General features: G+C 33.0%; 2 protein-coding genes and 1 non-coding gene across 3 annotated transcripts; 2 read left to right on the forward strand and 1 right to left on the reverse strand.

Annotated features, from left to right (window-relative positions):
* Positions 1 to 7,018: 7,018 nt before the first annotated feature.
* On the reverse strand, positions 7,019 to 7,100 carry Trnal-aag (transfer RNA leucine (anticodon AAG)). Its single transcript has one exon. It is a non-coding gene; the product is annotated as a tRNA-Leu (tRNA).
* Positions 7,101 to 7,165: 65 nt separating this feature from the next.
* On the forward strand, positions 7,166 to 10,075 carry LOC105322544 (ADP-ribosylation factor-like protein 4C). Its single transcript, XM_011421311.4, has one exon. The coding sequence runs from the start codon at positions 7,567 to 7,569 to the stop codon at positions 8,113 to 8,115; it is 549 nt and encodes a 182-aa protein (XP_011419613.3). The 5' UTR covers positions 7,166 to 7,566; the 3' UTR covers positions 8,116 to 10,075.
* A 2,290-nt stretch (positions 10,076 to 12,365) lies between these two features.
* LOC105322543 (large ribosomal subunit protein mL62) lies at positions 12,366 to 16,651 on the forward strand. Its single transcript, XM_011421310.4, has 6 exons — positions 12,366 to 12,564; positions 12,837 to 12,888; positions 13,903 to 13,962; positions 14,650 to 14,732; positions 15,159 to 15,328; positions 16,267 to 16,651. Exons 1-6 carry the CDS (start codon positions 12,403 to 12,405, stop codon positions 16,343 to 16,345), a joined length of 606 nt encoding a protein of 201 aa, XP_011419612.3. The 5' UTR covers positions 12,366 to 12,402; the 3' UTR covers positions 16,346 to 16,651.
* The last annotated feature ends 3,791 nt before the right edge of the window (positions 16,652 to 20,442 follow it).

Consider the following 20,442-nt stretch of genomic DNA (forward strand, 5'->3'; position numbering starts at 1 on the left):
ATAAATAAATAAATAAATAAATAAAAATGAGAAGCACTGTTTCTAGAAACAGCTTAGAAGAAATCATTCACTAAGTATACACAAGTCAACGATGCATCAACTGGCTCATAAATAACGTAAAATAACTTAATTATATGTCTCTTTGCTACATATTTAAGACCAAAAGTACGAAATAACAGGAGTAAAATATATAGCTGAACCTGAAATATTAAATGCATTGCCTAGCGGGAACATTTTTTATCAGAAGAGGTCCGGAATACATCCTAAAACGCTGGAAAATCATTCTGAAGAGGTGTTTAATATGTAAGATCCAGTAAATGAAACAAATAACACCAACTGGAAACATTTCGGATAAAAGTACAGATCCACCAAGTAAAGAGTAGGTTAAAATGGCCATAGCAAAGCTTGAAAATGGAAAAGCAGCAGGCATCGACAAGATTAGTGCAGAGCTTCATAAGACCGAGGATGTTTGGACACTCATAAGTCATAAATCTTCACAAACATTTTACACAAGATAGGGTAATCTGAAGAAGCACTCATGCACCAAATTTCTGGAAAACAGGCCTTATAGTAAAGTTACTAAAAGAGGAGACCTCTCAAACAGCAATTAACTATTATAGGGGCATAATGCTATACTGTCAGTCATAAGCAGAGTAATACTGGCCGACAGAACCACAGATATAGATCCATTACTGCGGACAGAACAAGCTGGTTTTAGGATGTGAAGATCGTATGCCGATCAGTTTTTCACTCTCAAACAAGTACTAGAGCAGAGTAATGAATGGAACTCCCCACTTTACATCAATTTCATTGACTTAACCAAAGCTTTTGAAAGTGTTAATAGACCAGCCATAGAAAGAATCCTCAGTCATTGTGGAATACCATGTAAACTAATCTCTATTATCAAGATGCTGTACACAGACTTAAATGCCAGAGTTATCTGGGGAACAAACCTATCAGATGAGGTTAAATTGAAGGCAGGCGTGAAACAGGGATGTCTGCTCCCCCCCCCCCCCCCCCCATAGGCGTCGGAACGGGGGGGGGGGGGGCTTAGCCACTTTTTGCAAAGTAAGCCCCCCCCCCCCCCCCCCCACGGATTAGGATTTTCATGATTTTGGGAATTAGGTTTTGTCAAGATTTCTGAGAATTAGTCTAGCCCCCCTCCCCCACTTTCAATTTGCTTCCGACGCCACTGCCCCCCTTCTCTTCAAATTCTGCATTGACTGGATCATGGAAGAAACCATAAAAAACAAACGAACGGGAATTAGCTGGACCATGACAGAAATGCTGGAAGATTCAAAATTTAAAATAAAGAGGATGGGTGAATAAGGCGTGTAAACTACTTATATGGGGATAGATAAGATACTATAAAATTAAAATATGAACAAATCTCATAATTTCTTTCTAAATTATTGAAAACAATGTATATTTACCATAACATCGACTTATAGCCTTTAAATATGTTAAATATTTAGAATAGTTTGATTTAAACTGGCGTATGCTTGTCAAAACCTCCAAATAGTGAACTTCAATGCCTTTTCTTTTATAGAATGGGTCTGGGCTCCATAGTTTTGTCATAATCTTTATAAGGTTTAGAGGAAATGAAACCGATTCCGATCAACAAAAAACGTGGAGAGTTGACCCACTGTACTTTAAAAATGTCATTTTGTATCCCAACAATTGAATGTTTTAAAGAATTACTTCTACAAGTCCGTGAATTCGTGGTTGAAGTTAACAATGGAGTTTGTTGTGACTGAAATGGCTCAGTGGTTAGAGGACCAGACAGTAGGTAATATTATAGAGCTAGGGTTTTTAGTTTGAACATATTTTATTGTATATATAATATACAAAGGGTTCGAACACAAGTTCTTGCAACTTACTAGGTTCTCACCCTAATACAAGTAATTTGCTAAAACATGGTATATACATATATATTAAAAAAAAATGGAAAAGAACAAACTAGTATACTTGTATAAATCTGCGAGAATTGATTATAAAGTTCTGCACAGCTGTGAAAATTCTAACATTAGTTTTATAATCTAGGTTTTCATTACCCCATAGTAAAGTATGCGAATCTATAATACCTAAATTTTGTATTTGGAATAGCTCATTAAATAAGGTATTCCTTGCATTAGAAAATAGTTTGCAAACAAATAAAAAATGATATACATCTTCCTTCTTTCCACATATGCAATTTGGAGAATCAACAATATCTCTTCTGTGTTAATCATAAATTAGTAAACAATTGTGTCTTAATTTTGTATGAATGATGTTAGCTACTCTTTTACAATGAAGAAAATATTTAGGAACTTTTGAATCACTGCTATTATTAGAGATGCTTCTTTGAAACTGGCGGATGGATGTTGATTTTTTTATATCCGAATTTAGTGAGTTCCATTTGCCTATAGCATCTGGAATAAATGATTTATATATATATCATACTTAACTCTTGGAGGTATATAATTGTCTTCATACCGAGTACTGTAGCGAGAATTATCTTTCCTATAAATGTTAGGAATATTACTATACGAAAGCCCATTGAGCTCATTTTCGTAGGTAAAAAAATATTTTTTCGCGAATAAACGCGAAACTTTCGCGATATAACGCGTAACTTTCGCGAATAAAAGCGTAACTTTCGCGAATAAACGCGTAACTTTCGCGATATAACGCCTTAGTTTAGCGAATAAACGCGAAACTTTCGCGATATAACGCGTTAGTTTCGCGAATAAACACGAAACTTTCGTGATATAACGCTTTAGTTTCGCGAATAAACGCGTTAGTTTCGCGAATAAACGCGTAACTTTCGCGAATGAACGCGTAACTTTCGCGAATTAACGCGTAGCTTTCGCGAATTAAGGTGAAACCATTATATAAATATTGTCATTTCATACAAAGCCTTTATGAAGAAAGCCGATTGAAAACAAACACATTTCAAGTTTTATATCATAAAATACTTATTATTATAATATATTTTTCTTATAAAATTGATATAAATTACCTTTAAAATCTTAGTATTAATTTTTCAATGACATATGAGATAAATTTTGAGGTGGAATTTACGTCATCTAGATTTGAACAAAAGCTTAAAAATTTCAATTCACAGCTTGACTTATCTTTCTGATATTAAACTAGACATTAATTTATGTCGCGGCGATATAACATATATCATTACGTATTAAACGATGATATCCTTTAAAGCTGCTTGGTCCGATTTTTTTGTAATTACAGTATCACATTTTTTTCATACAAATCATTTATCTTAGAAAGTTATGGACTTTCTCCTATTTACACCAGCAGAATCAGACTCCTTTCTAAGTTAGAAATATTCAAAGTAAATAAAAATAATTTCTCTTTGGGCAAACGAAAAAACAAACCAAAATGCATCACGGGAATGTTTAGAAAAGGAAACCGCTTGGTAAACCCGAATGATTGGGGTTATTCAATCCGCATGCTATGCATCGATTGTAAAGAAAGCAGACTTTAGAAATATTAGCGAACAAAACGTACACATGTTTATTTGTAATTTGTCTGATCATTTCGACCCTTATTTAAAGCGGTGTCAAATTCGTAATACAACCATACCCGTCTCGTCGTCAGGGGTGAAATTTAACATGATCGAGGCGAAATAACGCGGTACCTTTTAATGTCGTTTGTTTTGTTAGCAAATTTTGTACGTATTTTTCTTCATTGAAATTTGGCATAAATGACGGGTAAAACTACTGCAATGTCTATTATTATACATATACTAAGCATAGCCATCGTTTAAAAGAGTGCATAAAATTTGATATAAAATCGGACCAAGCAGCTTTAATAAAACGTTGAATTCGAATTAAAATTGTTTAATTAAAATATGTTGCTGCCCCATTTTCAATAATACAGCGCCCATTAGAATGTGAGAAGCGCAATGCATCATGTCTTTTGAAAATCAGTTCTAGGATTTTAAAGATTTCCTACGTTTGAATTTATGTTAATTTGTATAAGGTTAAATCTAATTCATTTACATCTTTATATAATATTATTTTGTTTTATTTAAATTAATATATTTGTTTTCAGTAATTATTCTTCATAGGGGTTCTTCTATGAAATAACAATATTTATACTTAAGTTTCGCGTTTATTCGCGAAAGTAACGCGTAACATCGCGATAGTTACGCGTTTATTCGCGAAAATTTCGCGAAAGTAACGCGTAACATCGCGATAGTTACGCGTTTATTCGCGAAACTTTCGCGTTTATTCGCGATAGTTACGCGTTTATTCGCGAAACTTTCACGTTTATTCGCGAAATAACGCGTTATATCGCGAACGTTTCGCGTTTATTTGCGAAAGTTACGCGTTTATTCGCGAAAGTTTCGCGTTTATTCGCGAATTTTTTTTTTTTTACCTACGAAATTGAGCTCAATGGGCTTTCGTATTACTAAATAATATGGTACAAGATTGCAATGAATTTTGTACATAATCGTTAGTTTAGCTATTTCGCTTCTTTTAGATAGAGAATCCCAACTCGTTTCAAAATACAGTGATTCCCTTGAGACCAAAATTGGAAGTCCCGTAACAATTCTTGCAGCGTGTAGCTGTACTTTTTCTAACTTTTAAATTTCTGCGGAAGAACAACCATCCCATACAACAGAAGCATATTCTAATATTGGGGTTACAAAGGTTATATATAATTTTGATAGTTTGTCTCTGCCTAAAGTAAATTTAAGTTTCTTAAGTAGTCCTAATTTTTACACGCGATGTTCACTATATCATTGATGTACACAGACTACTTCAAATCATCAGAGAGCGTTAGGCCTAGATGTTTATGACAAAAAACAATATCTAACTGACAGTTCTGGGGTTACATTACGTTTTGATTTGCTAAAAAATACAACTTTGGTTTTATTGGGATTAAATTGAAGTAACCAATCATTAGACCATTTTTCTAATATTCTAAGGTCATGATTTAACACGTTTTGTACATTTCTTAAGTTTTTATCCGCATACTGGATTGAATTATCATCTGCGTATAATCTACAAAAGGACAACATATTTTGTGCAACAGCATTGACATAAATCAAAAACAAAAGGGGCCCAAGTAGGGTTTTTAGGTTGTGGGTTCGATACCACCAAAACTTATTTAGTTTTCTTATCGTTTGTTAAAATATTCAAAACTGAATATAGTTAGAAATTGTGCTTTTGTAAACTTTTAATAACATCATTTATTACCTAATCAAAGGGATTTTGTTGTTTTATGACATATTAAATATTTGCGTCTATTTTGAACTGCCGGTCAATAGACTGCGATCTATTAGACCGCCGGTCAATAGACTTCGATCTATTGGACCGCCGGTCAATAGACTGCGATCTATTGGACCGCCGGTCAATAGACTGCGATCTATTGGACCGTCAACGTATTTCAGAACGCTGGTATGTTAATGTTACATCCTTTTGATAGTTCTCATGGAACGTATATTCCTTTACATAAACGCTGTTTTTAGTACTTGGTGAAACCAAATTCAATGTTATCAAAATGGAGTATCAAAAAATCAATAGTTTTAAAGCATCATATAAGGTAAAATACTACATGTATTTAAAATCTAATGGGTTGAAGATTCCCCCTTCTTTGTGTAAACTAATATTAAATTGAGATGTTGTAATGCATGCAACAGGTTTTGTGCATGTAAAAGATGAAAAAAAAATCTTAGTATATATTGCATAATGGCACGAAAACCATCTGCAATATGCAAATTGTAAACCCCGAAAACTAAAAAAGGAATTAGGTAATAAAACAATTATTTAACGCTTGAACAGTCAATAGACCAAAATTGTTTCCCTTGTAGGCCTCGGGCAATAGATCATACTGAGCTGTTCCCTGCACCTCGGGAAAAATATTCTGGTCTATTGACTGCTAAAGCATTAAATAATTGTATACTATTATATTTGTTTGGAAAAAATTAATTTGAAATTGGTTTTTTACGACCAAACCAAATGGGCATTTGCGCTATCTTGTTCCCCCATCTTATTTAATGTACGCGGCGCAGCCAATACCCTTGATCTGTTATGCTTTTTAAAAGACATACCTTTTTTGTGTCGCTCATCTTTTATGAAATTTTTGGGCTTTGGGGTTCAAAATTGCCATGATTTGTAATGTTATCACAGACAAATACAGTTGAAAATGTAAATATCAACTTTTAATGGAAAACACGTATTTTGTTTGTTGAAAGGATTGCCCTGCTGCGAAATTTACGGAGGCTTTGTGAATAAGGTCCCTGCTCATTCTGCATTGTTTTGAGTAAAATGGCACCAATTCAGATTCATCTATAATCTACTCCCGCCTTCAAGGGCAACTTCACGGCCAACAGTGTCTATATTCTGAGACCCTACAATTATTGGTACACGTACTTTGGTGAAAACTATAGCTCAGGAATTGATTTATATTTAATAAATAATATATTTAAAGACACTTTTACTGATTAATGAAGATTCATTTTGCTTTTTTTGACATACGTTTGAATAATTTTTTGACAACTCATTTGAAAAGTTTTTAAACTTTTTTTTTCTGAAAACGCAATCCGAAATTTATTTTGTATATACAGGACTGGGTGTCCCAAATATACGATTCCATCTGAAACGCATCAGTATAAATATAATAATATATTTGGCTAAAATTAAACTTGTAAATTTTGTGACTCTAATAAAAAGTTACATCGTTTTCCCCCAAAAAATGTTTGGGAGAAAAACGTGCTTTTATGATGTCAAAAAATTGCATCATATATTTTTGGTTGAATTGAATTTTATTCAATACGAATCGTACAAGAGAGCAAAACAGGTATCTTCCGTTTTAAAACTATAACTTATTAAACATAGCTTCCAGAATTATACTTAGAAATTCTATTCAAGTTATAAATGAATTATCCAGATAGAAGGTGCTTTTCTAACAATTCTTTGAAAATAGTTAGTTTTCACTGAGTGGGATAAAACTGCCATACTAGTGGCATCTCAGCGTTCACCGTGTGTGGTATTGAAATAAAAAAAATAAATGGCAGCGGTGGGATTCGAACCCACGCCTCCGAGGAGACTGGTGCCTTAAACCAGCGCCTTAGACCGCTCGGCCACGCTACCTTCATGTTAAAAACGTTGCAAAAACTGATTAGTACATTAAAGTCTAAAAATAAATGCGCCAGGTAAATATATAGATGGCAGCACTGCAATGTGAACCGGAAATGGATACCTTGAAGCGTACGAAATACTTTCAATGCACTTTTCTTTTGTTTTGTAGCAAAAATCTTCTTCTTTTGGGATTGTTTACCGGTTTTTGAACAGTGTTAACGAGAATTACTTGACAGCTTGATCTTTACTCGGCAGTTGGATCTTTAATCCGTCCACCCCTTATAGGTGTGAAAATTGGACAGGTGTCAAAAACTTAGTCATTTAAGATGGACTCGGGATGTGTTTATTTACGACCGGCGAGTACTATAAGAATGGGGTAATTACCAGCTCCGCGTGTTAAAATTGATCATGTGTACCCTAAGTCAACAGCCCGGGCGAGATGGGCCGTGATCTGTGTGTGTGGCTTGTTTTTTGAGGAATGGGGAGTTCCTCATCTGTGCAACTAACAATGCTGGGTCTGGATTCCTCCGGTAAAACTACTATCTTGTATCACATGAAATTCGAGCAATACACAAACGCCACCCCGACAATTAGTTACAACTGTGAGACAATCAAGGTAAAGGAGGGTAGTGCGAAGGGAATAACTTTTAAGATATGGGATGTAGGAGGACAAGACAACAAAAGACCATTGTGGAATCAGTACACGCGTTCTTCTGATGGAATTATATTCGTAGTGGACAGTGAAGATAAAGAAAGGCTTGAGGAGGCCAAGTTAGAACTTATCCGCTTACTCAAAGCTCCGGACAATCAGAAACTTCCTTTATTAGTGATAGCTAACAAACAGGATTTACAACACTCTCTGTCTCTCCATGAGATAGAGACATTACTAGGACTGAGGGATCTCCACCCAGGACAGATGTGGTCTATAATAGGGGCCTGTGCTATAACTGGGGAGGGACTGACAGAGGCAATGGATGCTATGTATGATCTTATAGTGAAAAGGAAAAGTCATAAAAGAAAAAAATGATTTAACACCTTTGTGGAATTTTTTCTGTGTGCTGTGAGAGTCATAAGTTATGTATCAGAGAATATTTTAATGATTCTTTTCTGTCCACTTTTTTAAATTAAGGCAATTTTGCATAAAAAAGGGTTGTATTTACATATTCTTTTGAGATATATTTTATTTGTGTTATGACTTGATGTTTATTTTGCTGTTTTATTTTTACTAATATCAATATTTAGTCTACCCATGCATGAAGATACCAAAGTGTAAAAATTGTTATCTATTAGTATATTATTATATTTACATATATCTATATTTTTCATTAGTATAAACACTGTTATTTTGTTTTCACATTGATATATATGTAAAAGGGGAAAAAAACACAAATGGCTTCAACTATATCAGTATATGTATGAAAGTGCTTTGATATTTATGAGATTTATATATACATTTAGGAAGCATTGATCAATCACAATTCAGTTAATTCCTGTGTTAAAAAATTCATTAGAGTCCTGTTCTGAGACAAGTTGATTACCACTGACCAGAGCTGACTGCCAAAATGTCACCGCCTTTGAGCAGGTGCTTGTTAGTGTAGTGAACATTACCAGCGTCATAATCTGACAAGTGGCCCCGTAATCATGACTGTCTTGTATCAATCTGTTCCAATTTTGCCTTCAGGGATAAGCAGCCTACATATGGTGTTCAGTCACTGTTTGTACAACATGGCCATATTTTCAATTCCACGTATTGACCCCAAGGTTCTACCTCTAAATCATGTTTTGTTTTCCTTTTGAATTTGTTGTTTTGATTTTTTTCCACATTCCAAAAAATCCTCTCATCAGTACAGGATTTAAATGTCTGTAGTGTGAATTTTCTACATTTAAGTTTTATGTATGACTATCTATTGCTCCAGTCCAAATTTAAAGCAATTATTTGTTAATAGATTTTTTCTTAGAAAATAAGTTTTATAATCTAAAAAAAAAAAACAAGGATGGATAAACATTTTCAAGTATTTTTCATAGATAAACACTATAATTTGATAACTTTATAGTTATACAATTTTGAAATTTATACAAAGTTTGATATCCAGTCACTGAAAGCAAAAAATAGATGTAATTCCAATCCATTATTATTATTTTTATGATAATAGGAATAAGTCCTGCACTAATATTTTAGAGGGTTTGGGTATTTTAATTCTGACTGTCAACAATGACCAATGAAAACTCCATTGGTAAGAATGGAGGGTTACACATAATTTACATAGTTTGTGGGCATTTAATAATAGGCTTAGCGCAAACAGGGAAATTGTTTGCTTTTGTATAACAGGATTGGTGAGTTTATTTAGTCAAAATTAAGGCAAGAATTTAAATATTCACATGATTGTAGGTAAATGGGGAAAAACACAAAAGGTGAAAACAATTATAAACTGTAGAATTCAAGCTTTTATTGTAGACAATTATTATTTATCTTTTTGCATGCATTTTATTTTCATTTTTTCATTGATGTATTCAAAGAATCTAAATTTACCCAAGGAATGGATTTTGTTTAATTCTGAGACTTTGTTCTGGTGATAAGATACATTATAAAGTATTTAGACTTTGAAAAAGAAAGTTACCATAAAAACTCATTTTATCATTGTATGCTAAAATTGTATATAAAATTACAGCAAGAAAGACCTTGTAGTCTTGTTTTTTAAATGGACTTTCTGTATGTTAAGAATCTTACTACTTCAAATATTCAGCCCATATTCATTTGTCCATTTGTCAGTATAATTATTGGGCATACACATCCCCATGTATTGCAGTTCTAATAACCAAACAATTTTACATGTAGGTTTACACAATGTTAAGAAATACATTTGTTTTCTGAAGACAAACTGTATGTATCATATATACATGTATGTTCATGATGTTATCTGCAAGATGACAATGGATAGATAGCAATATATTGCTTGTTCTGAATTTATTAAACAAGTTAAAATTTATTGAACTGTTCTCTTGTCTGTTTAATGATTTTATTGCATGGAATCGATACATATGCAGTCATTCCTGATGGATGATAAAAAAATGTGCATTCGGCAAACCTCGGCCGATTCCGTAACCTGCATCATATATGATGAGATAAGATACTAATATGATGAGACGAGATAGGAATCGGCAGAGGTGTGCAGAGTGAAAAATGTGCTGTAGTCTGTGACATTTGAGTGTATCATATTGCAGCCAGGGATGTATACATTTATAAATGTACCAGTCTGGGTGTCCTTAAACATCAAAGCTTGGTGATGATTTCAAAAGTTTGAAAAAATTTCCTGCTCATGTTGTGTTTTATTCTATATAGACGACAGATTCAGTAACATATCCTATGTTTTTATATCAAGTGCCATCATCCCAATGAGCATGGGGTGGTACCATCCCCCTGTGATATTGATTTTTTTTATTTGCATACTGATTGTCCAATCCTATAAGGATCTGTTAACATGATTAAGTTCAAGGAAATTTTATGCAGTTAGATTGATCTGCCATTTCATGCAAGATTAAAAAATCTTCAATTTACAGTATATATGACATAATTTGTAATTGATCCTAAACATGAAAAATTAAGTAATTTAAAACTTTATTTCATGAAATTTCTCCACTTTAAGAAACAAAAGCAATTTTACTTATCGGTGCTTTGCTGTCCTTGTTGTATTTGAATATTTTTCTTCGTAAAAATGGCACATACTGTGTAACTTGACAATCTCTATGTAATATACCCTTTAATATGCAATATATAATTGTCTTATTAAAGTTTGAAACCTTTTTTCATATATAAGTGTATGGAGGGTCCTTATTTTTTGTTACAATGAGACAACATGAGTGTTGTAGACGGAACTTTTTTAGCCCCTTCCGTCCATAGGGTAACAATAAGCTGATAAGAGAAGCGCGACTGACCGTGGGTTTCCAACGATGCCTTCCATCAATAAACTTCAGGAACTGGTCTCCACGCTCCAGTCTAAAACGCTAGGTGTCTTCCCACTTAGCCAACATATTGAAAAAATACTGGTAAAATACAGGTAGATTTGTGTTAGCTAAGTGGGACGCCAGCTCTGAGACAAGGATAAGCCCTTTAGAACACAGAACATGAGTTAATTTGAAATTGATTGGGTCGGAGGGGTCAACCCCCCCCCCCCCCCCCCCCAAGAAAATTAAGACTTATTAAATTCACTTTAAAATGTTACCAAAAATAGGCCTTGGACCACCCTGGCAAACAAAACTACATATATATCTCCTGGACACCCACGGGGTAAAATTTCTGGATCCGCGCACGAGGATGAGACCACAGACCACTGCATGCATTTATGCATTACATCTGTATCTGTACGTGTACATGATATACAGGGGTTTAACACATCCCGACCTACCCCTGCATCTCTTCATTAAAAAAAAAATAGTCAAGGCCTAATTTTTCGTAGATCAACTTTTTCTGCATATTTATAATCTATGTTTATAATGTAGCTGCCTACTTGATTTTTTAAAAAAAATTAATCGTGTGCAAGCCGTAACCCCTGTCGTTTAATAATATAGTCCTCTTTGCAGACCTTACTGGGGTTTATGCTGGGGTTTATCCTACGTAAAATTTCACGGAGAACAAAATTACATGATAACTGCTATGTTCTAGTGCTCTGTGTATTATGATTTTTTTTAAATTGTAAATATATCTATAAAAGCACTTCAATTTCATTCAGCCGTCTGTACCAAGTTTGGTTGAAACAGCTCAGTGGTTCTGTGAACAATTATAAAAATAAGGACGCCGTCGACATAAGACGCCAGTTAGGCAAATTAAGTAATATCTTATTGTCACTATTTATTTCATCGTCTCATTGCTACAATTTAGAAGTCCGGATCAGAAAACCTTACGCACATAACAACAATATTGAGAATACATTTCACCAACACGGGCGCAATAGATGTTTTATAACCCTGCGTAAATGGTAAGAAGGATCTAATATTCATGAAATTAAATATGGAACTGAGACCATCCAACATGTCCAATGGCATCTTAAAAATTCCAAGGGGTAATATTTCTCCACTCCAGCCAAAATTTTCGAAAATTAATTGTTATGTTTGTTTTTAAAATCCAATGAATACAACAAACTATCATTTGATTTCATTTTATGGACTTGCTGATTTCATTTTGGCCAATTTCATTTGGATGTCCATTTGAATTCCACTTAGGTTCATTTTGGTTTTATTTGGGCCTATTCGGGTAAATTGATGCACATAAAATGTACCTTTTCTGATTTCCTTTTACAAGAGAGTTAACGAAAAAAATATGGCACTACGACGGTTCAGGTCATGTCTTACAAAACTTCAAGTAGCAGCTAATTACCATAGTTTTGTCCGCCTTTGTTCATCTACATATAAAAGCAAATATTCGATAGAAAACATTTACCCGAACAGTGATCCGAATTTTCTACGGAAAGTCGAGTTTAAGGTAAATATGGAACCGAGTTAACTGAGTAAATTCGGAAAGTGCATTAACGATTAAAAAAAAAAAACCCACCCCAAAATCCACGCAATGGGTTATAATTTTTAAACTAAGATATTCTTTGTTGCGTTGATGGCATTTATAAGAACCAGCCATGAAATCTGTATTCATGGCACCCCTGAAAATTAATTGCCCCTCAGATGAAACACTTCAAACAGGTTGCCACTTTTCTACTTATCAAATTATTTTTGTCAATACGTTTTGTCTCTCTCTTTCAGCATACATATAATAATGACACAGAAGAGGAATTTACAGGATATATACCTTTAGGTAATTAATCAGCATTCATTGAAAATTGAAGATATTAGAACATACCTTCTTAAAAGTACCAAAGTGTCATAGCAGGGGCATATCCTTTGAGTTTGATGAGTTGTTACCCTATGAATGTGTGCCAAATTAATCACTTCAGTAAATTTATAATGACATACCTACGAAGGACTTCTATTTCATCGTATTAAAGACTTTACATTAAATTCTTAATTTGATTTATAAATTATTAAGCAGTGCAAACCTTGGACTAATATTAATTCTCGCAATATGGTAAGGAAATCATAAGGGACACTACTCTTGAGTCGTTTATGTCTATTCACTTCTTAGAATATCACATGAGCATTAACAAATTTCTAGAACTCCATTCATTCTTATGAAAATATATTGTTTTTGATTAAATCATACTCATTGCCTCTTGTTAATTGGAACTGCTTTTTGGTGAATTTTTAATAGTTTTACATGATTCAGATATCATTGAAGCAAAGATCAGTTCTTATATAGTCTCAGAAATTGACAAAAGCAGACATGCAGATTTTAGAAACTGTTGTATTTACAGTTTGATTAAAGATAAAAAGTGCAAAGAAAAATTTCTAGAGTACAGAATTTAAGGTTGCTTTTTAAAGGTTTGCATGTTATGTTGTGACTGTGTATTGTTATATTTGATAGCATATATTGGAAGTTCATTTGAGGAATTAAATCAATTTTGTGTTTTAAGCAACTTTTGTTTTAGTTCTGACTTCTGAGTATAAATTTTAATATTGTCTAGAATTATGTGCTGTTAAATGTTTCATATATAAGATCTGCAATCATTTGTGATGGTATTTATGATTTCAGTTAAACCTTGGTGAGGGGATAGAAAACACACAATTAGTTGAATAAAATTCAGTTGCCATCACAAACCTCATGAGATTACATGAACTATTATCAAGTTTTAATCACTTTTGCATTGTTAAATCTCTTTTTGATTTTTTTTTGGACCAAAAAAATGGTTTTATTTTCAAATTGATTTTACAGATGATATTTCAATAAAAGCAGTAAGAGGGAGCGGCCCAGGTGGACAGAATGTAAATAAAGGTATGGCACAAGTTTATTCTATTCTGATATTTTTGCATTGAAATAAATGAGATTAAGCTCATACAATAACTGCGAAGAACACCTAATTAGGCCAACTTACAGACAAACAAATGGTTATTTTAAGTTTTTACAAAACTCTGAAAAAATTTAGTTATCCTTACTTAAATTTGAACATTATATAAATAGTGCCTGTTTGGGAGGGTAATTGTTGAAATTAACACCCCGAGAAAACCATTGTCAACCGACGCGAAGCGAAGGTTGACAATGGTTTTCGAGGGGTGTCAATTTCAACAGTTACCCTCCCAAACAGGCACTATTTATTTTATTATACTGAATGTCTTATTTTTAAAGAAAATTTTACTGCTTTTATATAGAAATGAAGAGAATTCTACGGCGAACCGTATGCGCATAATTTACGCGCATGTAACAATTCATTGTGTTACCCGTTGCCAGGTGTGTTGGGGTAATAGAACGGATTACCAACTGCGTCTAAACCAATCAGATTTTAGTATATAACATGAAAGTATAATAATAATGAATGAAAGAAGACAAATACAGGTAGACAGTGTTTTGGAGGTTGCAGAAAAAACCCCCAAAACAAATTATGATAGATTACAGTTTGGGATATTTGCTGAATTCCTACTGTTTGAAACTTAAAACACTGAGTATCGAATTAATTTTTTTCAGTTAGCTCAAAGGTAGAAGTACGTTTTCATGTTGAGAGTGCCACATGGATACCAGAATGGATCAAGAAAAATCTAATTGAAAATGTGAGTAGTTCAGAATATGTTGACAGTTAGATGGTAAGCACCTTTTGAAAAGATTGTAATATAGTTATCAACCTTTAGAATTTTACTTGCTACTCTAAAATCTACGGTACATTAGATCTAGATAATCATAAATTTTTTTTTCATTTCTGTACAATCTAACATACTGAAAATCCCTTTATTCTGTATACAGCTGTGTTATTTTTACCCCACCTTTTTTTCTCCCCTTCTACACTTGCAAACGGTTATGCCCCGTCTTGAATATGCCCAGATATAGTTCTGTTAAAGGAGAGATAATTTGAGAGATGTTAATTTGCCCTCTGCCAATGAGGGCAAAGGGGCAAAAATAAAAGGGCAAATGTTTCCCTGAATAATTTGATTACTGTATTATAGTTAATAGAGTGATGGTGTGAGAACTTTTGTTTGTAGGAGAAAGGTAGAATAACAAAGGATGGTGACTTAGTTGTAACATCAGAGAAAACAAGAACACAAATGTTGAACCAGGCTGATTGTCTTGACAAAGTACGGGAAATGATATATAATTCAGCTAAGAAACCTGTGGAAATGACAGAGGAATACAAAAAAGTAGTTGCAAAAAGGTGAGTTAAAAAGGTTATTCATTTCATAAAATAAACATGCATTATTGCTCTGAAAGTGGGTCCAATTTCCAATAGATAAATGCAACTTGTGATTTTTGTTTGACATATTGTTGCTTTGCAAGACATGTAATTGGACAGTATTTAACAAAACTGGAATTGGATCCTAAAATAAATTTCACATATTGAAAAAAGTGTTAGGTCAAATTTTGATAGATAACAAAAATAAATTTATGTCCTTTGTGAAAAGTTGTGAATATTGTTATATGTAAAATTACTGAAATTTTGCATCTCCATTGATTTTATTTACCGGTACCTGATACAAATATTTACTAGCAGTTTATTAGATTAAAATTGGGACCTTCCTTTCAACTGTAAGAAAATACACATGTATGATCAGCATTTAAGGTCAGACGACACGTTCCTCGGGAATCTTTTTTGTATCTCCTTGTAATAAAGAGTTCCAATAAAAAAAATTCATTTTATAATTACTTTAAAAATGATCAAAATTTACTTGAATTAGGTTATATGTGTAAATGGTCGAGTGGTTAGAACCGTGGCCGCTCACTGCCAGAAGCGTATAGGTTCTAGAGGTCGTGAGTTCAAAGCCCCGACCCGGCGGAGATATAGTTCTAATTTAGTGAATTTCGCTGTGCTGTAGATGTATTTATTTTTATATCAGCAATTCAAGTGTATTTTCAAGAAGATTATATAGGAAATTGCATACTCTAATATTTTGCAGAAATGCCTGGTAAGGTACCCTAATTTTTTGCAAGAAAGCTTGTCAAAGTAGTAGTAAACCATTAACAAATTCCTGGAAAAAGTTATCTAAAATTGAGGAACGTGTCGTCTGACCTTAAATTGTGAAGATAAGGCTGATTTTGTTTTTTTGTTTTTTAATGAAGAAGTATCCCAATAAAAGTTCTTGTTTTTATTCAAAGGTTGGCCAAAGCTAATATGGAGCGTCTACAGAGAAAGAGAGCAGATTCATTAAAGAAGAAAAACAGAAGGAGTGAATAGATGATTGAACAAACGACTATGAATACGATTATAAATACTTACAAAATATCTATGTGTGTGTGTGTTACAGCTATAGCAATTACATTATCCAAAATTGTGTGACTTGATGAAATTGTAGAAGGCAGCTATTTTTTTTTTAAGCTGTGAAATTTTGTACACAAGTGTGTAATGTAGAGTGTTGTTCACGCTAGCACATTCGTGGTCACTTACCTACTCTTTTATTCATCAAAGTCAACAACTGTTTATGGAGATAAGAATAGTGAGAAAGGCATGCAAAGGAAACAATAAAAGAATGAAAAGCAGAAAGAGTTCAAATTTAACATCTTGAAATATTAAGAAGGATGGATGGTTGTGACCATTTTCAGACCGTAATGAAAAAGAGCTCTGTATAAAAATATAGGAAAACATTCAAAGAAAGTTAAAATTGATGGAATTTTTCGTTACAAAATAATAATAACATAGCAAATCAATTTTAAAGAAATTTTGTTGGATCTGATGGTTAATTTTGTTGACCACCCTGCCTCTTTAATTAAGAAGAAAAAAAGACGAACAACAGAAAGAGTTCATTTTAAGAAACGATTTTAAAAGAAGAAAAGTTATTAAATAAATGAACTATAGAAAAAAGATCATTAAAAGAACTGATTGAACGACAGTTTAAAATGCAACAGTCATTTATTTAAATTTCTTATACTTGAATGACTGCAAGTCTCGTGTAAAGAGTCGTAATACAGGAGTTGTCTCTCTTTCTTTGTATACTTGGTTCAAATATGACTGTTGAAACGAACGCTATTTCATAAGATGCTTTATGGATATCAAGAGTGTTTTTGTACTTAATCTGTTGATTTTTGAAGATTCAGGAGCTAATCCCCCTCGAAAAATAAAGAGTTTATAATTAAAAAGCAAAAACAAAATTTTTTTTCACCTTTCAAGTAATTTTTCCAGTTGGACAGTATAAGTAAACAAAATGAACAGTTGGACCGATTAACGATCTATCTCAAAATGGCCACGGCCATCCGCCCTTCTTACAGGACTGCAATATATGGCAGCCATCCACACTTTCCCTTGTCAATATGTAGGCTGTGGCCAAATCCATCAGAGAATTTTGAAAAAAAGGAAGATACTATTTCACCTGTCTTTATACAATGTATATAAATAGCGGCATAAAGCAGTGTGATGCATACTGTATACAGAATTATTTGATTCTCAAACAAAGCCAATTGTATATTTCGGCCCCTTTTTTTTTACGTAGGTCTAGAAGACTTTGTTCTTGTCCAGTATTAACTAGAGTCACTGTCAATGAGGACGAACGAGGCGAAATATTCCCTCATTAAGTATTTTTGTTCATATTTCCTAAAGTATATAACTCTAAATTAATAAAATTTAAATTTTTCTCAATAAAAAAACCCTTATATTTATATTTCTGCTTTAGAATTCGAATCTTTTACTATATCTTTATACAAAACTCTCCCTTTAATTAAGGGGGACGTGCGGCCATCTTGTACATTTGAGAATAAAAAATTGAAATATTCCTTGAACTGGCTTATTTCTGCCAAACTCTGGCCTAAACTGTTGCCAAAAGATAACAAAGCAATACATATGAGGTTATACATGTAATTTTGTATACAAAATACGCATACAAGAACAAAACAATGTCTTTTCGATCACTTACATGTAGAACAGCTGTAGAACAGCGCAGCTACAAACCTATTTTGAAGATTTAAAATCCTAAAGAAAAAAATTAGAGAGAGGTTCATTGGTGTGCTCTCTACAACCATTTGCTGAGAAATAGGTTGAATCTTGCACACGGATGTAGTAACTTTGCCTCAAAATAGAGTATCCTATTTTTATCAGTCGACATCCAAGATAAAAAGACTGCATCGGGCCACCGTTGGTTGTTGGTTGAATGGTTGGTCGACTGTTGACGTCGGAGTTTGAAAGTTGGCCCAACATTAATAAAATGGTCCAACGGATGATATGTTGGCAAGAAAGCTTGTCCATCGGTGTTGGGTATGCAATGTTGGTCCATTGTAGTAAATGTTGGCATGAATCGTGGCCAATACGTTGTTGGACATATAATGTTGGCCCAACGTTGGTCCAACGAACTAATGTTGACATGAAAATTAGCCACTTTGTGTTGAGTACTAGTATGTAATGTTGGTCCGACGTTGGTTCAATTATTGATATGTTGGTATGAACGGTGGGTATTTGGGTATTTGATGTTGACCCGACGTTTGTATATTGTAGTATATGTTGGCATAAAAAAAACCCAGTATATATTTGTGGGTATTTGTGGTTGGCCCGATGTCAATCCAACCAAGTTATTTATTATATTTAGCATAAAACATTGCTAATTAATTTAATTAGTTCAGAGCATGTTAGTTTTGTAAGTAAATTTGTAGGTCAACATGTGTTGAATTTGCAAAGTTGGCTCAGTGTTGGTCCATTGCTATGATGAGTATCATATTCATTAATTAGGCGTTAGAATTAACATAAATCGATGATAAAATACATGCTTGATCTAGGAAGAGAGAGATTTACATTTCAAATAATTTGCAGTTATAATAATTGTAATTATTTTCGCTCAAAATTATACTAGAGCTTCTGGGACATAATTTTTATTTGTGTTACTCCACACGTGCACGTGAAAAAAGGGATACCGTGGGTTTAATCAAAACATTTCCATTGAAACAGCGCTCCCTTCGCTTTCTTAATGCTGGAAGATTGGGAAGATTAGTGCTGTTTTGTTAATTATACATATTGGATTAATTAAGAGTATATATCAAATCAGCACTTATAATTACTATGTATTGTATTGTTTATTAACAAGAACCATACGACTCATAGGTTTAACATATATACATATGTAAAGTTAACAAACATGTAGACATTTTTTTAAAAACATAACAATCTTAAATTAGACTGCGTGTGCACATAGCAGCGTACATATATAGCGGTGTACAATATGTGCATGATAAAAGTAAACAGGATAATGAAGAGTATATATATATACACATAATTATATAATTATATAATCTCAAAACAAAAACAATAATTATATTTTTATCGTAATTTTGAGCATTTACATAGGTATTTGCCCAAATTGTACAAATCTTTGATATTCTTAAGCAACGATATATCATATATGTAACGTACGAATGAACACATTATACAAATAAAAAAAATTATTTAAAATATATACAGTTCTGTATATTCTATATTTAGCATCATGGTCTTAAAGTGCTAAGTAGGTCAGTGGTGGAATTCACTGGCCAGCAGGTTTCCTAGGAAACGGACATCAAGATCAGCTCAGTTAATTACTATTATGCAAGATGTTTGCAACCTCTCGCACCTAGGGGCGCCGTTTTAATATTTTTGAGGTATTTCTGATATCAGAAAATGATTTTTTGATATCAAGAATTCGAATTTCTGATATCAGGAAATGATTTTTTGATATCAGAAATTCGAATTCTTGATATCAGAAAATACGATCCATTTTCTGATATCAAAAAATCGATTTTCTGATATCAAAAAATCATTTTCTGATATCAGAAATTCGATTTTTGGATATCAGAAAATGATTTTTTGATATCAGAAATTCAAACTGATTTTTTGATATCAAGAATTATATTTTCTGATATCAGAAATTCAAAGAAAATGGCGAATAAATTTCACCTATTTAATGAATACTCCCTTGATCCAAAATTAAATTGCCGAACTACAGAGCCAGATTTGCATTTAAATGTTTGTTGTCTTTTATTTATTTTAATGTAAAATTTGATAAGTGTTCTTGATAATTCTGGTCTTATGTATTGAAAGCGCTAACTGTACGCCTGTATTACTCTTTATATTATGCGAGGCCATCATTTTTCAATAGTCACAGCAAATCGCAAAGAAAGCGGTGTTGATCATTGTATATGTGGCAAAACTAGCCAGAATGAAACCAGGTTTAAAATAAGGCATTCATTATTATTCTCAAGAGACATCTACAGGCTTGAAACACATTTTCTTACAAATTACGAAAGTTGCATTACAGGGAGCATTAATTAAGTTGATAATAATTTATGTAAGTCTTATTTTCTGATATCAAAAAATAGATT

This window comes from Magallana gigas, chromosome 7 (assembly GCF_963853765.1).
Source record: "Magallana gigas chromosome 7, xbMagGiga1.1, whole genome shotgun sequence".
In the NCBI taxonomy this organism is placed as follows: domain Eukaryota; kingdom Metazoa; phylum Mollusca; class Bivalvia; order Ostreida; family Ostreidae; genus Magallana; species Magallana gigas.

What these genes read in the sequence shown, in the direction of transcription:
- LOC105322544 (XM_011421311.4), top strand. Translation starts at nt 7,567, where the DNA reads ATGGGGAGTTCCTCATCTGTGCAACTAACAATGCTGGGTCTGGATTCC.
- LOC105322543 (XM_011421310.4), top strand. Translation starts at nt 12,403, where the DNA reads ATGGCACTACGACGGTTCAGGTCATGTCTTACAAAACTTCAAGTAGCA. An exon ending in TACAGGATATATACCTTTAG is followed by an intron (nt 12,889 to 13,902) that starts GTAATTAATCAG and finishes TTGATTTTACAG; the next exon opens with ATGATATTTCAATAAAAGCA. An exon ending in AGAAAAATCTAATTGAAAAT is followed by an intron (nt 14,733 to 15,158) that starts GTGAGTAGTTCA and finishes TTTTGTTTGTAG; the next exon opens with GAGAAAGGTAGAATAACAAA.